This window comes from Hemiscyllium ocellatum, chromosome 10 (assembly GCF_020745735.1).
Source record: "Hemiscyllium ocellatum isolate sHemOce1 chromosome 10, sHemOce1.pat.X.cur, whole genome shotgun sequence".
NCBI lineage: Eukaryota > Metazoa > Chordata > Chondrichthyes > Orectolobiformes > Hemiscylliidae > Hemiscyllium > Hemiscyllium ocellatum.
This window is the reverse complement of record NC_083410.1, coordinates 112,764,570-112,785,101: the sequence shown is the minus strand read 5'-3', so window position 1 is coordinate 112,785,101 and position 20,532 is coordinate 112,764,570. Positions and strand designations below refer to the sequence as shown.

The window sequence follows — 20,532 nt, the reverse complement described above, 5'->3', positions numbered from 1 at the left end:
AGGTCGGGGAAGGGGAAATGAGGAAACTGGTGAAATCCATATTGATGCCACGGGGTTGCGGTGTCAGAGGCGGAAGATGAGGCGTTCTTCCTCCAGGCGTTGGGTGGTGAGGGAATGGTGGTGGAGGAGGTCTAGGACCTGCATGTCCTCGGCAGAGTGAGAGGGCGAGTTGAAATGTTGGGCCATAGGACGGTGGTTGATTGGTGCGGATGTCCCGAAGATGTTCCCTAAAGCGCTCTGCTAGGAGGCGCCCATTCTCCCCAATGTAGAGGAGACCGCATTGGGAGCAACGGATACAATGAATGATATCGGTGGATGTGCAGGTAAAACTTTGATGGAAGGTTTGATGGATATGGAAGGCTCCTTTGGAGCCTTGGATGGAGGTGAGGGAGGAGATGTGGGTACAGGTTTTGCAATTCCTGTGGTGGCAGGGGAAGGTGGGTCGTTGGGGGCGTGGACCTGACCAAGTAGTCACGGAGGGAACGGTCTTGGCGGAAGGCGGAAAGGGGTGGGGAGGGAAAAATATCCCTGGTGGTGGGGTCCGTTTGGAGGTGACAGAAATGTCGGCGGATGATTTGGGTCTATGCGAAGGTTGGGAGGGTGGAAGGTGAGCACCAGGGGGGGTTCTGTCCTTGTTACGGTTTGAGGGGTGGGGTTTGAGGGCGGAGGGCCAGAATGTGGACGAGATGTGTTGGAGGGCATCTTTAACCACGTGGGAAGGGAAATTGTGGTCTCTATAGAAGGAGGCCATCTGGTGTGTTCTGTGGTGGAACTGGTCCTCCTGGGAGCAGATAAGGTGGAGGCGGAGGAATTGGGAATGCAGGATGCCATTTTTGCAGGAGGTAGAGTGGGAAGAGGTGTAATCCAGGTAGCTGTGGGAGTCAGTGGGTTTGTAAAGAATGTCAGTGTCAAGTCGGTTGTCATTAATGGAGATGGAGAGGTCCAGGAAGGGGAGGGAGGTGTCAGAGATGGTCTAGGTGAATTTAAGGTCGGGGTGGCATGGGTTGGTGAAGTTGATGAATTGCTCAAGCTCCTCACAGGAGCAGTCATCAATGTCGTGGAGGAAGAGGTGGGAGAGTGGTGCCGGTGTAACTACGGATGATGGACTGTTCTACGTAGCCAACAAAGAGACAGGCATAGCTGGGGCCAATACGGGTGCCCACGGCTACCCCTTTGGTCTGGAGGAAGTGGGAGGATTTGAAGGAGAAATTGTTAAGGGTGTGGACCAGTTCAGCCAAACAAATGAGTGTGTTGGTGGAAGGGTACTGTTGGGAACGTCGGGAGAGGAAGAAATGGAGGGCTTGGAGGTACTTAACTAGCTTGTCTGCCATTTCTCTATTTCCTATCATAAACTGAGCTGTCTCTTCCATAATAGACCCATATTTGTCTTAGCTAATCTTTTCCTTTTCAAGAAGCTTCTACAATCAGATATGTTTCTGGTTTATTTACATTCATATTCTATTTTCTCCATCTTTACCAATTTCTCGGTCCTCCTTTGTTGAATTCTAAAATTCCTCCAATTCTCAGGCTGACAACTTTTTTTGGCACATTTATAAGCCTCCTCTTTTGACCTACTCCTCTAAATTGTCTTGTTATTCATAGATCTCTCACTTTTCCTGCTGGGTATTTTTGCCTTAAAGAAAGTATTTTTTTGAAAAATACACACTAACTCTTTTAGAGATTTCTACCAATTATCAAACTTTTAATATATTTTTCCAATTTGCTACAGTCAAATTGCTCCATTTAACTTAATTATTGCCCAAGTTCAGATTCAAACTGAAAATGTGGCGGAGGAATCCATATCTAGGGCAAAACAGAAATTACTGGAGAAACTCAGATGGTCTAGCAGGATCTGTGAAGAGAAAGGGTCAATTTCTATATTGTTTCATTTTTTCAGTACGTACTGTTCTTTGTTTTATGTTCCAAATCTGGGCTTCATTCTTAAATTTTAAATATTGAAATAGACTAAAAGTGATTAAAATTTATTGGTCAAAGGATTACAAAAAGGAACACCACAGATAGAGGCATACCATCCTGCACACCTCAGCCAGATCTTTGATAAAGGAATCATATCAGCCTAATCTCCTGCTCTTTCCACATAACTCTATAAAGTTTTATCCTGAAATATTTCAAAGTCATTATTGAATTTGTCCCCACCATCCTTTCAGAGAATGCATTTCAGATCAAAACAACCTGTTGAACAAAGAACTATTACCTTATATCAGTTTACCTTCTGATGTACAACTCCAAGACTGCATATGCTGTCTCAGCCTTCACAATGGCCTTATCCACATCCACCCTATATTTAGCTCCTTATGTCAAAGGAAGTAGAGCTGGTCACTTCTCATGCTGATAAATTCCTGCTTGCCTCAATTCATTGGGACCTTGCAGCAATGAAGAACCCAATCTCACTGAAATTATTTTAACACTTGCAGTGCTATTTAAATATAACTGTTTAAATTTTAATAAGCAAGATTTCTGTTCGTCCTTTCCCCAAAACCTTTCATTTTCAATTAAACAGCATTTTACAAATTCTCCATTCTCATTAAATTTTAAGTATTTGCTCAGGTACATAATTTATTTCCTTAGTCTTCTTTCCTCTCAAACTGGTTTTATTTTTCTCAGTTATGCACGACTTTATGTGATACTATCATCCCTCTCCATTATATCCAGGACAAAGCAGCCACTTGATTGGCACTCATACACCACCATCAACATTCAGTTGCTCATCTACTGACACACAATGACAGCAGTGTGGACCATCTGCAAGATATATACAGCATTAACTTACCCCTTCTCCTTCAATAGCTATTCCCAAACCTACAAACTCTACCACCTAGAAGAAGGGCAGCAGACACATAGGAACTCATTCATCTCCAAGCCATTCACTATCCTGACTTGGAAATATATCCTTGTGCCTTCCTCATTTCTGGGTAAAAATATGCCATTTTTTCGGGAACAGTTCTAAAGAAGGGTCACTTGATCCAAAATGTTAACTCTGTTTTCTCTTCAACATCCTGAAGATGTTGACCTGAAATCTTGACTTCTCCACCTCCTGATGTTGCCTGGCTTGCTGTGTTCTGTCAGTTTCCTGCCAGACCTGTTGAGTTTTTCCAGCATTTCTGATTTTGTTTCTAATTTTCAGCACCCACAGTTCTTTGGCTTTTTGTCAACATAGATTCCTGGGGAACTTCACCAGTAACTTTCCCTCAGCCTGAAAGATATCCTTTGAACATTACTCTCTATTTCCCATCACAAGACAGTTTTGTAACCATAGTGCTATTTACCAGTTTATTAACTATAATATTTCTCGCAAGTAGGTTTGTGCGGCACAGTGTCAACCTCCTTCTCAAAGTCCACGTGGACCACATCAACAGCATTTCTCTCATCAACCTTATAAAGACTCTTCAAAAGACTCTAGCAAGTTAGTTTAAACCTGTGTTTCCTCTAGAATTCCATGGTAGTTCTTCCTAACCAACAAACTGAAAATAATTTAACCTTCTGAAGCAAACAGCTGTATTAGCTCTTGTAGAGTCAGGAAATGGTTTTCGAATTAAAGTTCAATATAATTTATTGCAACATTAAAAAATATATTTGCATACCTTTAACCTCTGTATCATGTATATAAATTATCTGGATAGTTTAAGTGAGATGAAGCAGAAGAGACATTGTCATCTATATTTCATGTCATGATATATAATACATTATTTGTAGATGTAAAAGACAGAAAGGTTCAGTTAAACTACCAAGCCAAGGTTATCATTGAAGTGTATACCTGACCGAAGTTCTTGTCCTTCCATTTGCTCAGCACACAACGGCTACACTGCAGTAGCTCCTGAAGGACAAGAAACACACAGATGGCTATGTCAGATACATGCATTGTCACCAATGGGTAAAGTGTTTCTGATTTCCAATCATAAGAGATTAGCCTACTTCAAAAACAAAGATGCAACTGTTTCGGAACATGCCACTGCACTAGAGGCTGGTTATGATCTCCATGTAGGCTGATCCTTTACAAAAATTAAGGTTGCTGAAAGATGAATGAAGGGGTATAATTGTTTACTGTCAATTTTGTAACTAGGAAGGTACCTCAAACTCCTTGAGGGTGTCTCGAAGTTTATCTGGGCGTCTATTCTTGGGTGTCCACAAGTATTCACGAGCTGACAAAGAAAAAATGAACATAGTTTTTTGTTAATAAAGTGAGTATTCTATTATGCAATTTACTTAATTCATTTTATTACGGCAGCAATAGTGATCAATCTGAACTTGACAATGACAACCAGTACCTAAAGTCACAATAAAAAGTCAAGTTATCAAATGAAATGAGTGAATAAAAACAACATTGGTATATATAAATCAGAAGCAGGAGCAGGCCAGTCAGCCCCTTGAGGCTGCTCTGCCATTTGTTAAGATCATGGCTGTTTAGAGTGTGGCTTCAAGAACACTTCCTTCTTACCCCCATACCCTTTCACCTCCTTGTTAATCAGAGATCTCTCTGCCTTAAAAATATTCAATGACCTGTCACCACCGCTCTCTGGGGAACAGAGATCCACACATACACAATCTTCTGACAGGAAACAAATTCTCCTCATCTTCAACAAGTACACCAATGGGAGTAACCACGGAACAGATTTAAATAAATGGCAGAACAAACCCCAGCAAAATTAGGATTTGTTTGAAAACACAATGAATTGTGATCTGGAATCCACTAGCTAAAAGCTTAGAAGCAGGTGCAATAGCCATTTTCTAAAGTGAATTGGATAAATACTTGAAGAGACAAATATTACAAGCAATGGAAAAAGCTGGACAGTGAGACTAAAAGCTGACAGAGGAACAATGAGCTGAATGGCCTCCTTCTGTTCTCTACAATCCTATGAATCAATGCCAAAGCAATCTAGAAATTAATAAAGCGCTGTGCAGCTGGAAAATTAGTTTTAGATGTAATGCGCAAGACAGACTTCAGGGGGCAAACAATACACTTTTATTTGGAATTGGAAACTTAAGAACTATCTATTTGTATCCAAAATTAAGGTAAGACTACAAATTTAGTGAATGCATGGTCTTGAGAGCGTGCGCCTCAAAGGTGCCTCACACCTATGTTACAGTATCCTGCCAGTCAGTAAATGCTGCCTATGGTGAAGAGGCTTGTGGCAAAACCAAGCTGAAATAGATTGAGACCTAATTTGTTTCTTAACAATGAGTTTCAGGCAACAGTTGAGTCCAGATACAAATTCCCAACACTCTTTTGGTAACAGTTTTTGTTGAATTCTCTATCGAAATTGTTAGTGACATTCATCATGAATTAAGGAATATGATTTTGATATACTTATATATTAAATTTTGTTAATTGGAATGAGTGAAAGTAGTCATGGACTGCTTAAAACTATTAAATAGAATTCAATTTTATTTATTATTGTTAGTCATTTTATTATAAAAATGTTTGCTTTTTTTTGAAAGAAATTATTAAGATTGACAAATCACGTACCCCATAGATTCGTTGGTTTTACTTTACTCAGGAAGATATTCAGAAAAAATGGGATTAATAAAGACATGGCTTGTGTACTTAGTATGATCACTGACATACATGATTTACGGTAATATTCTGTTACCGAGGAGAACAGGAAGACTATACAGCTAGCATTCAGTGCATTTTTGTCAGCACTTTGCTTTATTCTAAGAAGCTGCTGAGCCTCATGGAGACAAGGCATGATAACTATGCAGAGGAACCGGATTCATAATTGTCAGAAATGGTGAATACATATTTACTTCAATTATTAAGATCTTAAATAACATTCTGTCATACTACTCCATTACTTACCCTCTGTCATATGCTGCTTCGCTTCCAGGTAACAGCAGTCTGTTGGTGACACTTAAGGGATTCAAAACGAGAAAAATGAAAATAACATACGATAGTGCAAGTTATCAGCAAACCTTTGCAGCTAAAATAGGGACTGATGTATAATGTTATATTACTATGAATCTCAAATGCCGTATAGAAGCAGAGACTGACTGTCACCAGCAATGTAGGGTCAGTATCATAATCACCGAGAAGGAAGTGAAATTTGACATTGAGAATGTATTATTTGGCTAGTAATGAGGTGATTGTTTGTTAAACACCAACTAATTCACGACTGCACTTTTTGCATTTGCACCAAAGTTGAATTTTACTCCCAAAAGGATTTTAACACAGACCTCTATTTTAATAGTCTTAAATGGAAGGACATTAAATGTAGCAAATAGTCTTCCAGGGTTAATAAATTTTGAGTCACTCAGTAAATGGCATAAAGACTCTATTCTCTGTATTCATATCAGTTGGATTTTGATGCCCTCTGCTGGAATTTTGGTGCATACATATGGAGTTTAGTATTTCACTATTTTTGGATAATTTACATTTTTATCACAGTTACTGATATATAAATGACAGTATAAACCCACCTGCGTCTCTCTTATCATAATATTGATAGGTGCCAATATCTGTATCTGTTGTACAGTTTGAGAAAAAAAAATGTAAAGACCTGTCAAAGTTTTTTGGAATTAAATATTATTTTGATATTATAAAGGTCAAACATCCCAGATGATTTCATTTGCATGTAATAAAAGTAATACATAACTTTTAAAATCAGCTTCCAAACACAGATACATTCACAGGAAATGAGAGCTTTTTAATGTTAACTCGTTGAAACTCCTATACAGGCCAAAATTTGAACATTCACTACTCATGTGAACTTTGCAATCACTGAAGTTCTTCGACAGGGCTAACTTTAAACAACTAGTGTGTAGCGACCAGAACCATAAAGACTCCAGGACACAGACTTGCTCAAACAACTAAGAGTGCTTCGATTAACATCACATCCACATTTTTTTTTCAAAATGTCATTTTGAGAAATTATACAAATCTGACTGATGCAACTGTTCCTTAGTGTGGTATTTTCTCATTTTTAAAGCTTTTCATTTTCTTTTTCTGTCTTCACTGTTCCAAGGAAGCTGAAATAAAATCCATCTGAAATTCTAGGTCAATAACCAAATAAATATTCTGCACTACTAGAATCATAGAATGATAGAATTCCTACAGTGTGGAAGCAGGTCATTTGGCCCATAGGTTCCACACCAACCTTGCAAACAGCATTCCACCCAGACCCAACCCTCCACTCTATCCCTGTAACCTAGCCTGCACATCCCTGGACACTATGGCCAATTTAGAAACAAAAACAGAAGTTGCTGGAAAAGCTCAGCAGGTCTAGCAGCATCTGTGCAGAGAAATCAAAGTTAAACATTTCAGGTCCAGGTGACCTTTCAATTTAGCATGGCCAATCCACCTAACCTGCACATCTTTGGACTGTGGGAGAAAACACACACAGACATGGGAAGAATGTACAAGATCCACACAGACAGTCACCCAAGGGTGGAACTGACTCAGATCCCTGACACTGTGAGGCAGCAGTGCTAACTGCTGAGCTAAGTGGCAACTTTCTCAAGTGGATGATATCTTAAACAAATCTTGATGAGCTTTATTGATTAGAAAATCCTAGCTTTGCTTTTTAGTTGTGCTAACTAACTGATCTCACCAAGTGAAAGGATTGTTTCACAGCTGGTATCAGTACTCTCAGTGAAAATAAAAAAAACCTACCATTGTTCCCACTCCTAATTACTATCCAAGAGTTATGGATCAGACTAAATCGCCTCAAAGTACATTAAGAAGATAGCCGAGACACCAACTTTTTTTTATTTTTAAAGGTATTGTGTTTCGGATGCAATTCAACTGGTCAAACTACTGGGATTGAAGCAAAACACACTTAATTCTTATACTATACTCAAAACACAAACAAAAGAAAGAATAACAAAACTCTCTTGGAAAACTTAACAGAATAACAGATTATTTAACTAGTAAACAGCAACTATTCCATTAGCCTGCTTGGCTACTCTCTCTTATTCCTGATGAAGGGCTTGTGCTCGAAACGTCGAATTCTCTATTCCTGAGATGCTGCCTGGCCTGCTGTGCTTTGACCAGCAACACATTTGCAGCTGTGATCTCCAGCATCTGCAGACCTCATTTTTTACTCGAAGATTTTAACCTACTGCGAATCCTCTTACAAGGATGCCTTCCTTGAAGAAGCTCTCTTCCTCCCTCTACAAGGATTTCAGTGAGTCCCTCTCTCACTGCACCCCCCAGGTCCTCATTTCCCCTCCCCCCACCTTGTCTCAGTCGGTTCCCTCAACTCAGCACCGCCCTCCTAACCTGCAATCCTCTTCCTGACCTGTCCGCCCCCACCCCACTCCGGCCTATCACCCTCACCTTGACCTCCTTCCACCTATCCCACCTCCATCGCCCCTCCCCCTAGTCCCTCCTCCCTACCTTTTATCTTAGCCTGCTTGGCTACTCTCTCTTATTCCTGATGAAGGGCTTGTGCTCGAAACATCGAATTCTCTATTCCTGAGATGCTGCCTGGCCTGCTGTGCTTTGACCAGCAACACATTTGCAGCTGTGATCTCCAGCATCTGCAGACCTCATTTTTTACTCTCATTAAACACACCCTTGGCAAAGGCAAATGCAGTAATTCAGACCGTCTCACATGCAATTCTTGTAGCAGAGAGGACTCCAGCTGTTAGCTGTAACTGAGAGAAGAATAACAGCTTCAAGGCCCTAGCAATTGCTGAAAACTAAAACTTCTGATACTGTTGGAGCTTGACCCCACTTACTCATGCCTCTTCTGTCGGGAAAAACAAAGTTAGCCATATTGCTAGGCTCAGTGCAGACACCTTGGCTCCAAGTTTATAATACTTGCTTTCACAAGTAAAATGTGTTTGTTTGGTTTGGACATTGAAACATACTCTATTGAGAGTCAGTGACTTATGGGAGATTTCCACATAGAGAGAGAGAAAGAATTGGGGAATATATTAGCAAATTGAAAAATATTTGATATTTCTATATATTGAATATGAATGCAGATTCTATATGGTGTCAACAACCCAGAAAAAATGATATAAGTTGATCAAAGCTTCACACTTTCTTTTAAATGCAACAGTAAAGCTTTTAATTAAAATGGTGTTACCTAGAATCGTACAGCATGCAAACAGATCCTTTGGCCCATCTCATCCATGTTGACCAGGTTTCCTAAACTGAACTAGTCCCATCTGCCTACGTTGGGCCCAAACCCCTCTAAACCTTTCCTATCCATGTACCTGTCCAAGTGTCTTTTAAATGTTGTAATTATACTCACCTCTACCACTTCCTCTGGCAGCTCATTCCATATACACATCACCCTCTGTGTGAAAATGTTGCCCTTCAAGTCACTTTTAAAGCTTCCCCTCTCATCTCAAACCAATGCCTTCTAGTTTTGGACTCCTTGCCCCTGGGGAAAAGACCTTTGCTATTCATCTTATTCATGGTCCTCATGATTTTATAAACTTTTATAAGGTTACCCCTCAATATGCTATACTCTGGGGAAAAAGTCCCAGCCTATCCAGCCTCTCCTTATAACTCAAAGTGTGCAGTTTTGGTAACATTCCTGTATATCTTTCTTGCACTCTTTCCAGTTTAATAACATTCTTCCTATAGCAGGGTGAACACAATTGTATGCAGTACTCCAGTTGTGGCATTACCGATGCCCTATACAGCTGGAACATGACGTCCCAACTCCTGCTCTGACTGATGAAGCCAAGCATTTAAGTGTCTACTTCACCATCCTGGCTACCTGTGACGCCACTTTCAAGGAATTATGAACCTGTACCCCTAGGTTCCTCAATCCAACAACACTCCCCAGTGCCCTACCACTAACTGTGCAAGTCCCACTCTGATTTGTCTTGCCAAAATGCAACACCTCTCAATTATCTAAATTAAACTCTGTCTTCCATTCCTTGGCCCACTGGCCCAACTGATCAAGATCCCTTTGTATTCTTACATAACTTTCTTTACTGTCCACTATACCAACATTTTTGGTGTAATCTGCAAAATTACTAACCATGCCTCCTATATTTTCATGCAAATCATTTATATAAATGACGAACAACAGTGGATCCAGCACTGATCCTTGTGGCACATTGCTAGTCACAGGCCTCCAGTCTGAATAACAACCCGCTGTATCTAAGCTCATATTACACTTGTAGTAAAGAAGACAATACTGTTCACCAGTTGAGTGGCCATTATGCGTAATGCTCTAATAGCTCAATAAACTTAAATCAACATTTAGATTTCTTATTGTAAAAATTGCAAAAACACAGATGCAAACTGCATTAAGAGTTACAATTTCTAACTGCATTTCTGCTACAGCACTTTATTATAATTTGGTTTTTTAAATATTTCAGTATAAAATATACCAGTGTACTTAAATATAAATTCAATTTAAATGAACACATAATAGATAATGCATTATGTTAATAGCAATGCAAAAACCATTATCACATAACGCTTCTTATATATGTACGAATGGTAATTTTTGTTGTATTTCAATGGAAGGGAGAAAATGATTTAACTAAAAAACAGTTACAAAATTTAGGAAAGACTTCAATTACCCTTGACTTGTAAGGTATTCTTCATAGACCACAGGTGCAGCTCAGTCAGGCAGACAGACATCTGATGGCAGCTGGAGCTCAGCTCTGTCAAAGAAACAACACCATGTGTGAAAATTAATTAGCTTCCATTAAGCATAAAATTAAACTTCTCTGCAAGTAGAATTGCAAAATGGTCCCTCATGAACTATATTTTAAGATGAAAATGTGTCAACAATGCATTAGCTTAAAAAGAGTAGAAAAGGAACAGCAGTTTATTCTGCCCACCCCACAGGACATGCTATTATGAGCTAGGTATACAAGGAAACCCCAGAAGGCAGCACTGTTTGAGAAACCCATTAACCAATGGCTCAAATTCCATATACTGTCTTTATAAATATTTGCATTTGGGAGAGACTGAAAATTTATTGATTTCACACTTTTAATTGACAGTGTGGCCACCCGCAAGAAACCATTCTTTAAATTTGACTCTGACATGCTTTCTTAAATATTGGAAATAAGTCTGGAGGAAAGACTAATGAAAAATGAAACTTCAGATATTTACTATAACCCAACTTTGTGTGTCACTTGTGGCACAGTGTAGTGATAGAAGCAGTTTTCTAACATAACAGCAAACAGGTGTATTTTCAATCCTTCAGCCACTTAGTTGCACTACTATGAAACAAAAAGTTGGGCTGGATGACCTGTTTTAAACCTGTACTTTCCATATAATTCTACATAATAAAAGTTAGTCAATACAATGGGAGATTTGTGGTGCTTTTTTGGAAGTAGCACCACAGAAACCTTTTTTTTTACCCACTACTTAACATCCTTCGGTTAATCCATATGCTAGAATTCCTTGGAGTGTTTTTTATTGCACTTCCAAATCCATTTAAAACAAATGAGTTAGCAACCATACAAATATAGCACAGGCCCCTAGACATGTCACTTTCACAAAAATAGTTTGCATTTAGTGGAACAAATCCAGACTTAGAATTGGAACATTTTCTTAAAAAAAAATCACAAAGGATGCTATACCATAGCGTAAAATCACACATATAAAATCTTCACGGTCAGCTAGATAGTATAGATTACAACTCAAAGTTCCAAGCTATAAATTTCCATGAACATGTTTTACATTAGTACCCTTTTTTGCAACAGGGTAACAAAAGTTACATACAGTCTACATAAAATAAAGTAAATAAACATGTTTTCTAACTCACAGAATACACTGGGTTGAAACTTTGAAAAGGAGACTGTAAATTACCTGGATTTGCCTCACAATTGCAGACTGGAGAGACTCTTGCACTATGATTCCAACTTGACATCCTCTTCCAAGCAAGAAAGACTTTGATGTCAAGTTATTCTTTTAATCAGTAAACAGAGATCTAGGATGATAGCCTTTTAGAACACTTAAGAAGATCAGGTCAATATCCCCATATCATTTTAAAATTAACTTTTTAGAACTCTTTAATTTTATTTAAACCTTTTCCCCCCTTGATACAATCAATGACTTTCAAGTTTAATAATAGCTGAAAGAAAAGATGTTATCAAGATTTGATTGCAATGATTTTTGCTGTATTTATGAAATGGGGAAGTGACTGAGAAAAGGAAATGTAACAGATTATGCTGCCATGACCTTTTGAATATTTTTAGGCCATTCTCCCCTTGTGTAAAGAACAGATGTTACTTCAGCCATAGCTGCAGAAAATGTCATTACTGCCTCTCACCATATTTTGTGACAGGTTGACCTGAAGCGGGATTGATGTGTCAATAGTCTTTTTTTAAGTTGTAACCACAATCCAGAGCCAAACCCTTTGATAATACACAGCCTATAAAAAAACTGACAGGTCTTTAGCACAAATGAATATTTCCTCAGCTGAAGAGAAACAGCTGAGAAAATCAGCCCTACAATTCAAAACTACAACTAGCTTGTCTTGAGAAGAGGAATGGACATAATGTCACCTTTTTTCTGTAAAATCATCACAGGATATTTGCAAGAACAAAGTTACAAATAAGACAATTTGCCTGTCCCGGCAGAAAATCCTGTAATAATATGCACACAAGACAATCAACAAGAAAAAGGTCACAACACTCATCAAAGTAGGCATCAAGTTCTTGACACTCAGATCAATATTTCCATGATCATGGTTATCTTATAAGAATTTTGTTTGGAAGTTTTAAATTTAAGATTTTTATATCATAACCTTTTTACAACAATGAAATCACTTCCTCAGTTTTGCTTACTATAAATTATATTCTTATAACTTAAGCTTTTAGGCTTTGTAAAAGATTTAAATGCATAGCATTTGTAGCATTAATGAGGGAAATATTAATTCCATAAATGTTCTATGTAGAACTATATTTCCATTTATTTTCTCACTTGGTGCTATCAGGTGCCCAATGAATAGACAATAGGAGCAGAAATAGCTAACTCTTCAACTATACCAAGAAAAAAACCAAACCATTTTACTAATGGCACCAAGAATATCTAACCCTTAAAGACATCCTAACTTTCATCATGACATGTCTACCAGTAGCTCTCAAAAACATAAAATAAATCGATAATTTTGGCAATATTTGTTGATACTGATAGAAATAAATCAGGCAAATCTTTCGAGATATAAAATCTGCAATACTACAAACAAAATAATGCAAATTATGAATATGATTCAGATAGAAAATCAAAAATTAGATGAAATAAATCAGTAAGGGAGCAGTTGCATTCATTTGTAACTGAACAAAGATGAAAATACAGGGAAAATGAACATATAATTGTGTATAATGAAAAGGAAAATATATAAACTGTAAACAAAAATAAGTGTAAATGTGGAAGAGTTTGGCTGTCTTACAGTAATCTAGATAAGATCATCCAAGACACTTTTACGGAACTGTTGTAAATGTTATCAGACTCCTGAAAAGTTGGATAGGAGTCCTGAAGTCTGACAATTATCCATTCAGGGGAAATGCAATTAGTTTATTGTACACCTGAAACAACCTCTGTTCTCTTGAGAGAGAATGAATCCCTATCAGATTTTTTGACAAGCTGTCAACCACATGCAAGAAACTCCACACCCTACTTATTACAGCAGTATGCTTATTATCTTTCTTGGCATTTCATTTAAAAGTCATGTGTAAACTTGCTTACAGCTTGCAATAAAGTAAATCCTGCATACAAGTGCTCTCCCAATACTGGAATAAAAAACAAAATCTCTGTCCTACTGATCAAAATCTCTTTCTAATTCTGTCGTATCTCAGAATAAACCATCCTTAATGAAATAGTCATATGAATTTGGCTTTTGACAATAAAAAATGTAGTAGTGTGGAAATATATTCAAATACAGTATTATTTCAGCAAAGAATATAAATACATAACAAGCTCAATGGAGTGGCATGAAATTGACCAGTAGGTTCCAGAACAATTCAAGATTAGGGACGAAGCTCAGGAGTCGGGAGTGTGGTGCTGGAAAAGCACAGCAGGTCAGGCAGCATCTTGGGAGCAGGAGAATTGATGATTAGGACATAAGCCCTTCATCAGGAATGAGGCTTGTGAGCCAAGGAGTAGAGATAAATGGGAAGGGGGTGGGTCTGGGAGGGGGGGGAAGGTAGCTGACAGTGCAATAGATAGACAAAGAGGTAAAAACAATGACTGCAGATGCTGGAAACCAGATTCTGGATCAGTGGTGCTGGAAGACACAGCAGTTCAGGCAGCATCCGAGGAGCAGCGAAATCAACGTTTCGGGCAAAAGCCCTTCATCAGGACTGCTGTGCTCTTCCAGCACCACTGATCCAGAAATAGATAGACAAAGGAGAGGGTAGTGGTGATAGATTGGAGAGGAGGGTGGAGTGGGTAGGTGGGAAGGAAGATAGACAGGTAGGACAGGTCATGAGGGTGGTGTCAATTTGAAAAGTTGGATCTGGGAAAAGGTGGGGGGAGGGGAAATGAGGAAACTGGTGAAATTCACATTAATCCCATGTGGTTGGAGGGTCCCAAGGCGGAAGTGAATGTGGTTCAAGACATTATCCATGGGATACACAACTATATCCCAGCCCTTGAAGGATATGCAACATTGTGATCTGGACAATTTCAGGCAATGAATTGATGCTGCTACCTTCCAGTGGGATATCAGCATTCTAGTAGCATCTGCTTGGTTCCTTGATTTTACCAAGTACAGGTAGCTCCACATTTAGAAAGTCAAAATGCTTTCAGAGTCAAAGTTGCTTTCTGAACAGTATATCATGTTTGATGAATTTGTAAGAGTTCTTTGGAGATGTAATAAGCAAACTGGCTTATGGAGATCCTGTAGATGCAGTAAATCTGGACTTCTAGAAAGCATCTGATGAGGGCCTACACAAAAGTCACACAAGGGAAGATCCCATTATGTTAGGGCAGTTTACTATCTTGGATAGAGGACTGGCTCACCACAGAAAACAGAGTCATGATAAATGTTTTTTTTCTAGATTAGCAAGCTACAACTAATTGGGTACCACAGAGTTCGGTCTTCGGGTTCCAAATATTTACAATCAATATTAATGATTTGGATGAAGGGATAGAAGGTAATATAGCCAAATTTGCAAATCTACTAAAATAGGTGGGAAAGTAAGTTGAAATAAGAAATTTACAAAGGGAAATCGATAGATTAGGGGAATGGGCCAAAATCTGGCAGATGGAGTTTATAGCAGCTAAGTGTGAGGTGATCCATTTTGGTCAAAAGAATAGAAAGGCAACTTATTATCTAACTGGAAATAAACTGCAGAGTGATTTAGTGGAGAGAGATCTGGTTGTCCCCATGCAGGAGTCACAGAAAACTAGAATTAAGGTACAGCAGGTATTAAGGAGTGCAAATGGAATTTTGGCATTTATTGTGAAAGGAACAGAGAATAAAAGTGGAGAAGTGCTGCTTCAACTGCACAAGACCGCACCTGGAGAGCAGCATACAATTTTGGCCCCTTGAGAAAGCATGTAGTTGCATAAGAGGTAATGCCGAGGAGAATCACTAATTTGATTCCAGAGGCAAGAGGCTTTGTTTTATGAGGAGTGATTGAGCAGTTCAGGCCTATATTCTAGAGTTTAGAAGAATGAGAGGAGATTTAATTGAGATAAAAAAGATACTAAAGGAGAATGACAAAGTAGATACATAGAGGATGATTCCACTTGTGGGGCAATCTAAAACAGCACGGTGGCCCAGTGGTTGGCATTGTTGCCTCACAGCGCCAAGAACCCGGGTTCGATTCCCACCTCGGGTGACTGTCCATGTGGAGTTTACACATTCTCCCGATGTCTGTATGCGTTTACTCCGGTTTCCTCTCACAATCCAAAGATACGCAAGTTAGGTGAATTGGACATGCCAAATTTTCCATAGTGTCCAGGGATGTGTCGGTGCATTAGTGTGGGATAAATGTTGAGTACTCAGAGAATGGGTATGGGTGGGATTATCTGCAGAGGGTCAGTGTAGACTCGTTGGGCTGAAGGGCCTATTTCCACACTGTAGGGATTCTATTCTATAGTTTGAGGATGAGAGGTATCAGATTTAGATGTAATGAAATTAACAGAAATGAGGAGAAATTACTTCTATCAAAGGGTCATGAATCTGTGGAAATCACTACCTCAGAGTGTGGTGGATGCTGGGACATGTAGTAAATTTGAGGAGATAGAAGATCTTTTATTTGTAATGATTTAAAGAGTTATGGAGAATGGGCAGGAAAGTTGGAGCTAAGGCTGAGATGAGATCAGCCACGATCTAATGAATGGCAAAGTAGGCTTGAGGAGCTGAAATACCTACTCCTGCTCCTATTTCTTATGTTCACATCACTGACATCTTTTATTTCATGGACCATGCCATTTTTGAGGATTTCCCTGTTGACTTATTCTGTACAAGGATCTTACTGCAACACAGGGAGAAAGTGAGGACTGCAGATGTTGGAGTACCAGAGTTGAAAAATGTGGTGCTGGAAAAACACAGAATCCTGCTCCTCGGATGCTGCCTGGCCTGCTGTGTTTCTCTAGCACCACACTTTTCAACTCTTACTGCAACACAGCTGAGAAATGACTGTACTTCATGCATGAATGGCAATCAGCCTCTTTGGCGGGACAATTTTCACACGTGCTTACTTTCCACCATGCTGATAAGTTAGCCGGGTGGTTGATGTACTCCTCCTAATTTCTACAATCACCTCTCTGGTTTAAATGTTACATTTGATGGAGTCATCTTTGGGATATCACTTCCATCACCCCAAATCCATTAGGTTTACTTCCTGATCTCAGCTTGTCTGCTCAGGTAAAATACCTTTGTTAATGTTAAAAACATCCCTCAACTGAAAGTGGTCAAAGAATGCTTCATCAACACCTCCTGTAACAATTCTGCCTTTGATTCGTTCTTCTTTTAAGCTGCAATACTCACAGTTCTCAGCATATCTGGAGAGATTATTAAGTATTAATACTTCCACCTTATCACTGAGTACATTTATTAAATTCAGCTCATTTAAACATAAGCATTTTTCCACTGATTGAAGTAAGCATCAAATGTTTTTATTACCTCCTTGTGTGTTGCTGTTTCTCAGACGACCTCTTGCCTGACTACGATATTATTTGCACAACTACTCATTACACTCAATGGCATATTGAGCTGATCGTTGGCTCAGCTTTCCTGTGAGATCAGATGCAGCACAAGTAAATCTTGAGTACCAACTCAGCAACGGTTCTGCTTGATTGGAACCCATGGCCTGCTTGAAGTTTTCCAGTAATACTAGAGACCTCTCCTCATTGCTCTTTCACTTGTTGCTGCTGTATAATATTCTTGGTCTTGCTTTACTGCTAAAAGAATATTTACACAGTCCGCTGAGGTAATGAAAACATTAACATCTTATTGTGACTTCAATTTGTCATAAGGCTTCAAAGACTAGCAAAATGATGTGACATTGCATCATTTCTTCTGAAGATGCATTCTGCCCCCATTAACACATCATAGTGCCTTCATTTCAGGATTGAACTCCATCTGCCACTTCTCTGCCCAACTCTCCAGTCTATCTATATTCTCCTGTATTCTTTGACAGTCTGCCACTCCATCAATCTTCGTGTCATCTACAAACTTACTGATCAAACCACCAATGCCTATTCCAGTTCATTTATGTATATCACAAACAACAGTGGCTCCAGCACCGATCCCTGTGGAAACCACGAAGATGCACTCTCACTTACTTAATGTCTGATGTTAGGCTAACATCCTGTTGATGAACAGTTTCTCCCTCCCTCCACTCTTGAAAAGTTGTGAAACATTTGCTGCCTGCCAATTTGATGGGGCTGTTGCCAAATCTATTGAATTTTGGGAAATGGCCTCCAGTCTGAAAAACTATCCTTCACCACCACCCTCTGTCTTCTATCTTTAAGCCAGTTCTGTATCCAAATGGCTAGTTCTCCCTGTATTCCGTGAGATCTAATCTCGCTAATCAATCTCCCATGGGGAACCTTGTTGAACACCCTTCTTAAACAGTGGCACCACGTTAGCCAACCTTCTGTCTTCCAGCACCTCACCTGTGACTATCGATGATACAAATATCTCAGCAAGCAACATTTAGGGGGCATTTGGATGGATATGTGGTTGGGGGGAGGTTGGAGGGAGATGAGCTGGGTGCTGGCAGGTGGGACTGGATGGGGATGGGATATGTGGTCGGCATGGACGGGTTGGACCGAAGGGTCTGTTTCCATGCTGTATATCGCCATGACTCTATGACTCTATTTCAGAAAGACTGGAGGGACAAGCCTGGGAACTATAAATCTGTGAGCCTGACTTCAGTGGTGAAAGTGATTATTGCATGATGCCGGATATGAGAGTCAAGATTAGAGTGGTGCTGGAAAAGTACAGCAAGTCAGGCAGTATTCAAGGAGCAGGAAGATCGACCTTTTGGGCAAAAGCCCTTCATCAGAAATTGAATCCGAAGGTGATTCTGAAAGATAGGATTTACATGCACACAAAACAACAGGGACAAATCAGGGATATACCAATGCAGAAGAAAAGGTGCAATTTCAAGAATGTAAGAGGTTAAAACAGCATTAGATTATTAAAACTTACAACAGTGATGTTGTGACAGGTGGATATCCAAGGGAGAGGAATTTGAAAGTTTAAGATCCAACTAGCGAGGGATACAAGTATTTACCATGGATTGATGGTGAGGTAGAAAGACTGGTGAGTGGTGGAACTTTTTTCATAGGATATGGTAGTCAAAGACCAGAGACCAAATTTATTGCCTATCCCAAATTACCCTTGAGCTGAGTGGCTTGCCTCATGTTGATTTTGGGGTGCATGATCACAGTATAGGAAATCAAAGAGTTGTAGCAATTTTCTGATAATTTGAGTTTATTAGGAAGCAGCAATTTAGATGATACACCAGTTAATTCGGCAAAAAAAGTATATGACTGACAAAATAATTCAGTGATCTTAAATTTGTCCTGTAGAACGGAGGAACAGGAGTAGTAGTTTTGAAGGGGAAAAGGTCTTTGCTTTCGTTATTCCCTCAGGTTGATGTGAAGGAACTCATCTCCCAAGAAGGTGGTATCATTTCCCTGGATTTTCTTGCTTGTATCTGTATCTTTTTACCTATCCCTACTGATATACTTATTTTAGGTGCAGGCCATCCCTGCTGTGTCAATCACTTGTCTAAGCTCTTTCGGTCAATGACTATGAGCAGTTACTCATGATGCCAGGATGACCAGTGTCCCCTTGCCCATCACAATTTAAAGGCTAGTTTCATTCCTCCCACAAACAAAAGTTGATGATTTCCAAAATGTTGAACTCACAACAGGATAGTGTGGTGCACAATAAATCTTTCCCTTATGCCTGTATAAGGCTAGCTACCACTGTAAAACAGTTAAATGAGATTTCATGCTACACAGAAAATACCAAATAAGGAACATTGGGTGAACACAGTTTTAAAGGGACCCCAATTTCCAACACCAGATCATTTCAGAAGGTAGTTAACCATATCTGGATTCACATGTAGGCCAGATCAGATAAAGACAGCAGATTTCCTTCCCTAAAGGACATCAGTGTACTACATTAGTTTTTATGCTAATCAATTGCAGTTTCGTGATACCATCACTGAGAATAGCTTTCAATTATAAAATTATTAACTGAATTTTATTTTCACAGTGGCGGTGGTGGCAGGGAATGGAATTGAATCTCCATCTCTAGAGCAGTAGCCTGGACATCTAGATTTGTTAGTCCAGTGACATTTGTACTATGCTACCATGTCCCCCTAAATTAAGACTGTATGGGCAGTCACAGGACATGACAGTGGTCATCCTTGCATCATGGATATGGTCTGAGATGAACTTGCTGATGAAAAAGATCTCAAAAACATAAAAGGCAATTAGAGGAAGAGAAGTTTAGTGGGATGCAGTTTATGTGAACAGTGAGAGAGTATTCAAAACTGTGCAAAGAAATTCAAGGAGATCTAGGTATTTAAAGTGCAGGTCAAAAGATTTAGGTATTATGGGAAGACAAAATTTACATCTAAGTGAGGAAGTCAGCATGGGATTTGGGAAGCTGGCACATAATGAGGATCCCTCGTTATTGGGATTGCAATTTGTAATTAATGGAATTTATAAATTGGTTTGATTTCTTTGCACCCTTTTCTAGGTTTGTAATTTATTTTACTGCTGAAGACCTTGTATGCATGAGGACACCGTAAGTATGGAAAATGTCTTCTTTTACTGCTTTAGGTTTTTTGAACATTAAATGTAGTGTGAAACTTTCACGGTATAATCTTCAATTATCTTGTGCATACTCTGACATTGTGTTCTGCAAAATGTTAAACCCCTCGGGATGTTGGGTCGAGCTTTTGGTAAAAAAAAACTCGAGCAACTATAAATTTAACTGTCACAAGTAGGGTTTTCAGTTAGAATGAAACAATCCCTGGAGCTTCTGAGACAAACTCTCAGATCTAGTCTCTGAGCCCTCCTCAATCCATCCCATTTCACAGACAGTACTTAAAATGCAAAACAACACAAATTCCACGATGATACAATTTTTCACTTGGAAATATAAATTT

General features: G+C 39.2%; 1 protein-coding gene across 1 annotated transcript in view; it reads right to left on the bottom strand.

Moving 5' to 3' along the window:
- The window catches only part of wdpcp (WD repeat containing planar cell polarity effector), a 124,000-nt gene that overhangs the window by 89,935 nt on the left and 13,533 nt on the right, over positions 1-20,532 (bottom strand). Inside the window, exons 3-7 of the mRNA XM_060831175.1 lie at positions 10,510-10,593; positions 6,436-6,480; positions 5,819-5,869; positions 4,090-4,160; positions 3,776-3,835 (exon numbers count right to left, since the gene is read on the bottom strand). Of these exons, the coding sequence (XP_060687158.1) occupies positions 3,776-3,835; positions 4,090-4,160; positions 5,819-5,869; positions 6,436-6,480; positions 10,510-10,593 (311 nt within the window). The remainder of the gene's footprint in view (positions 1-3,775; positions 3,836-4,089; positions 4,161-5,818; positions 5,870-6,435; positions 6,481-10,509; positions 10,594-20,532) is intronic.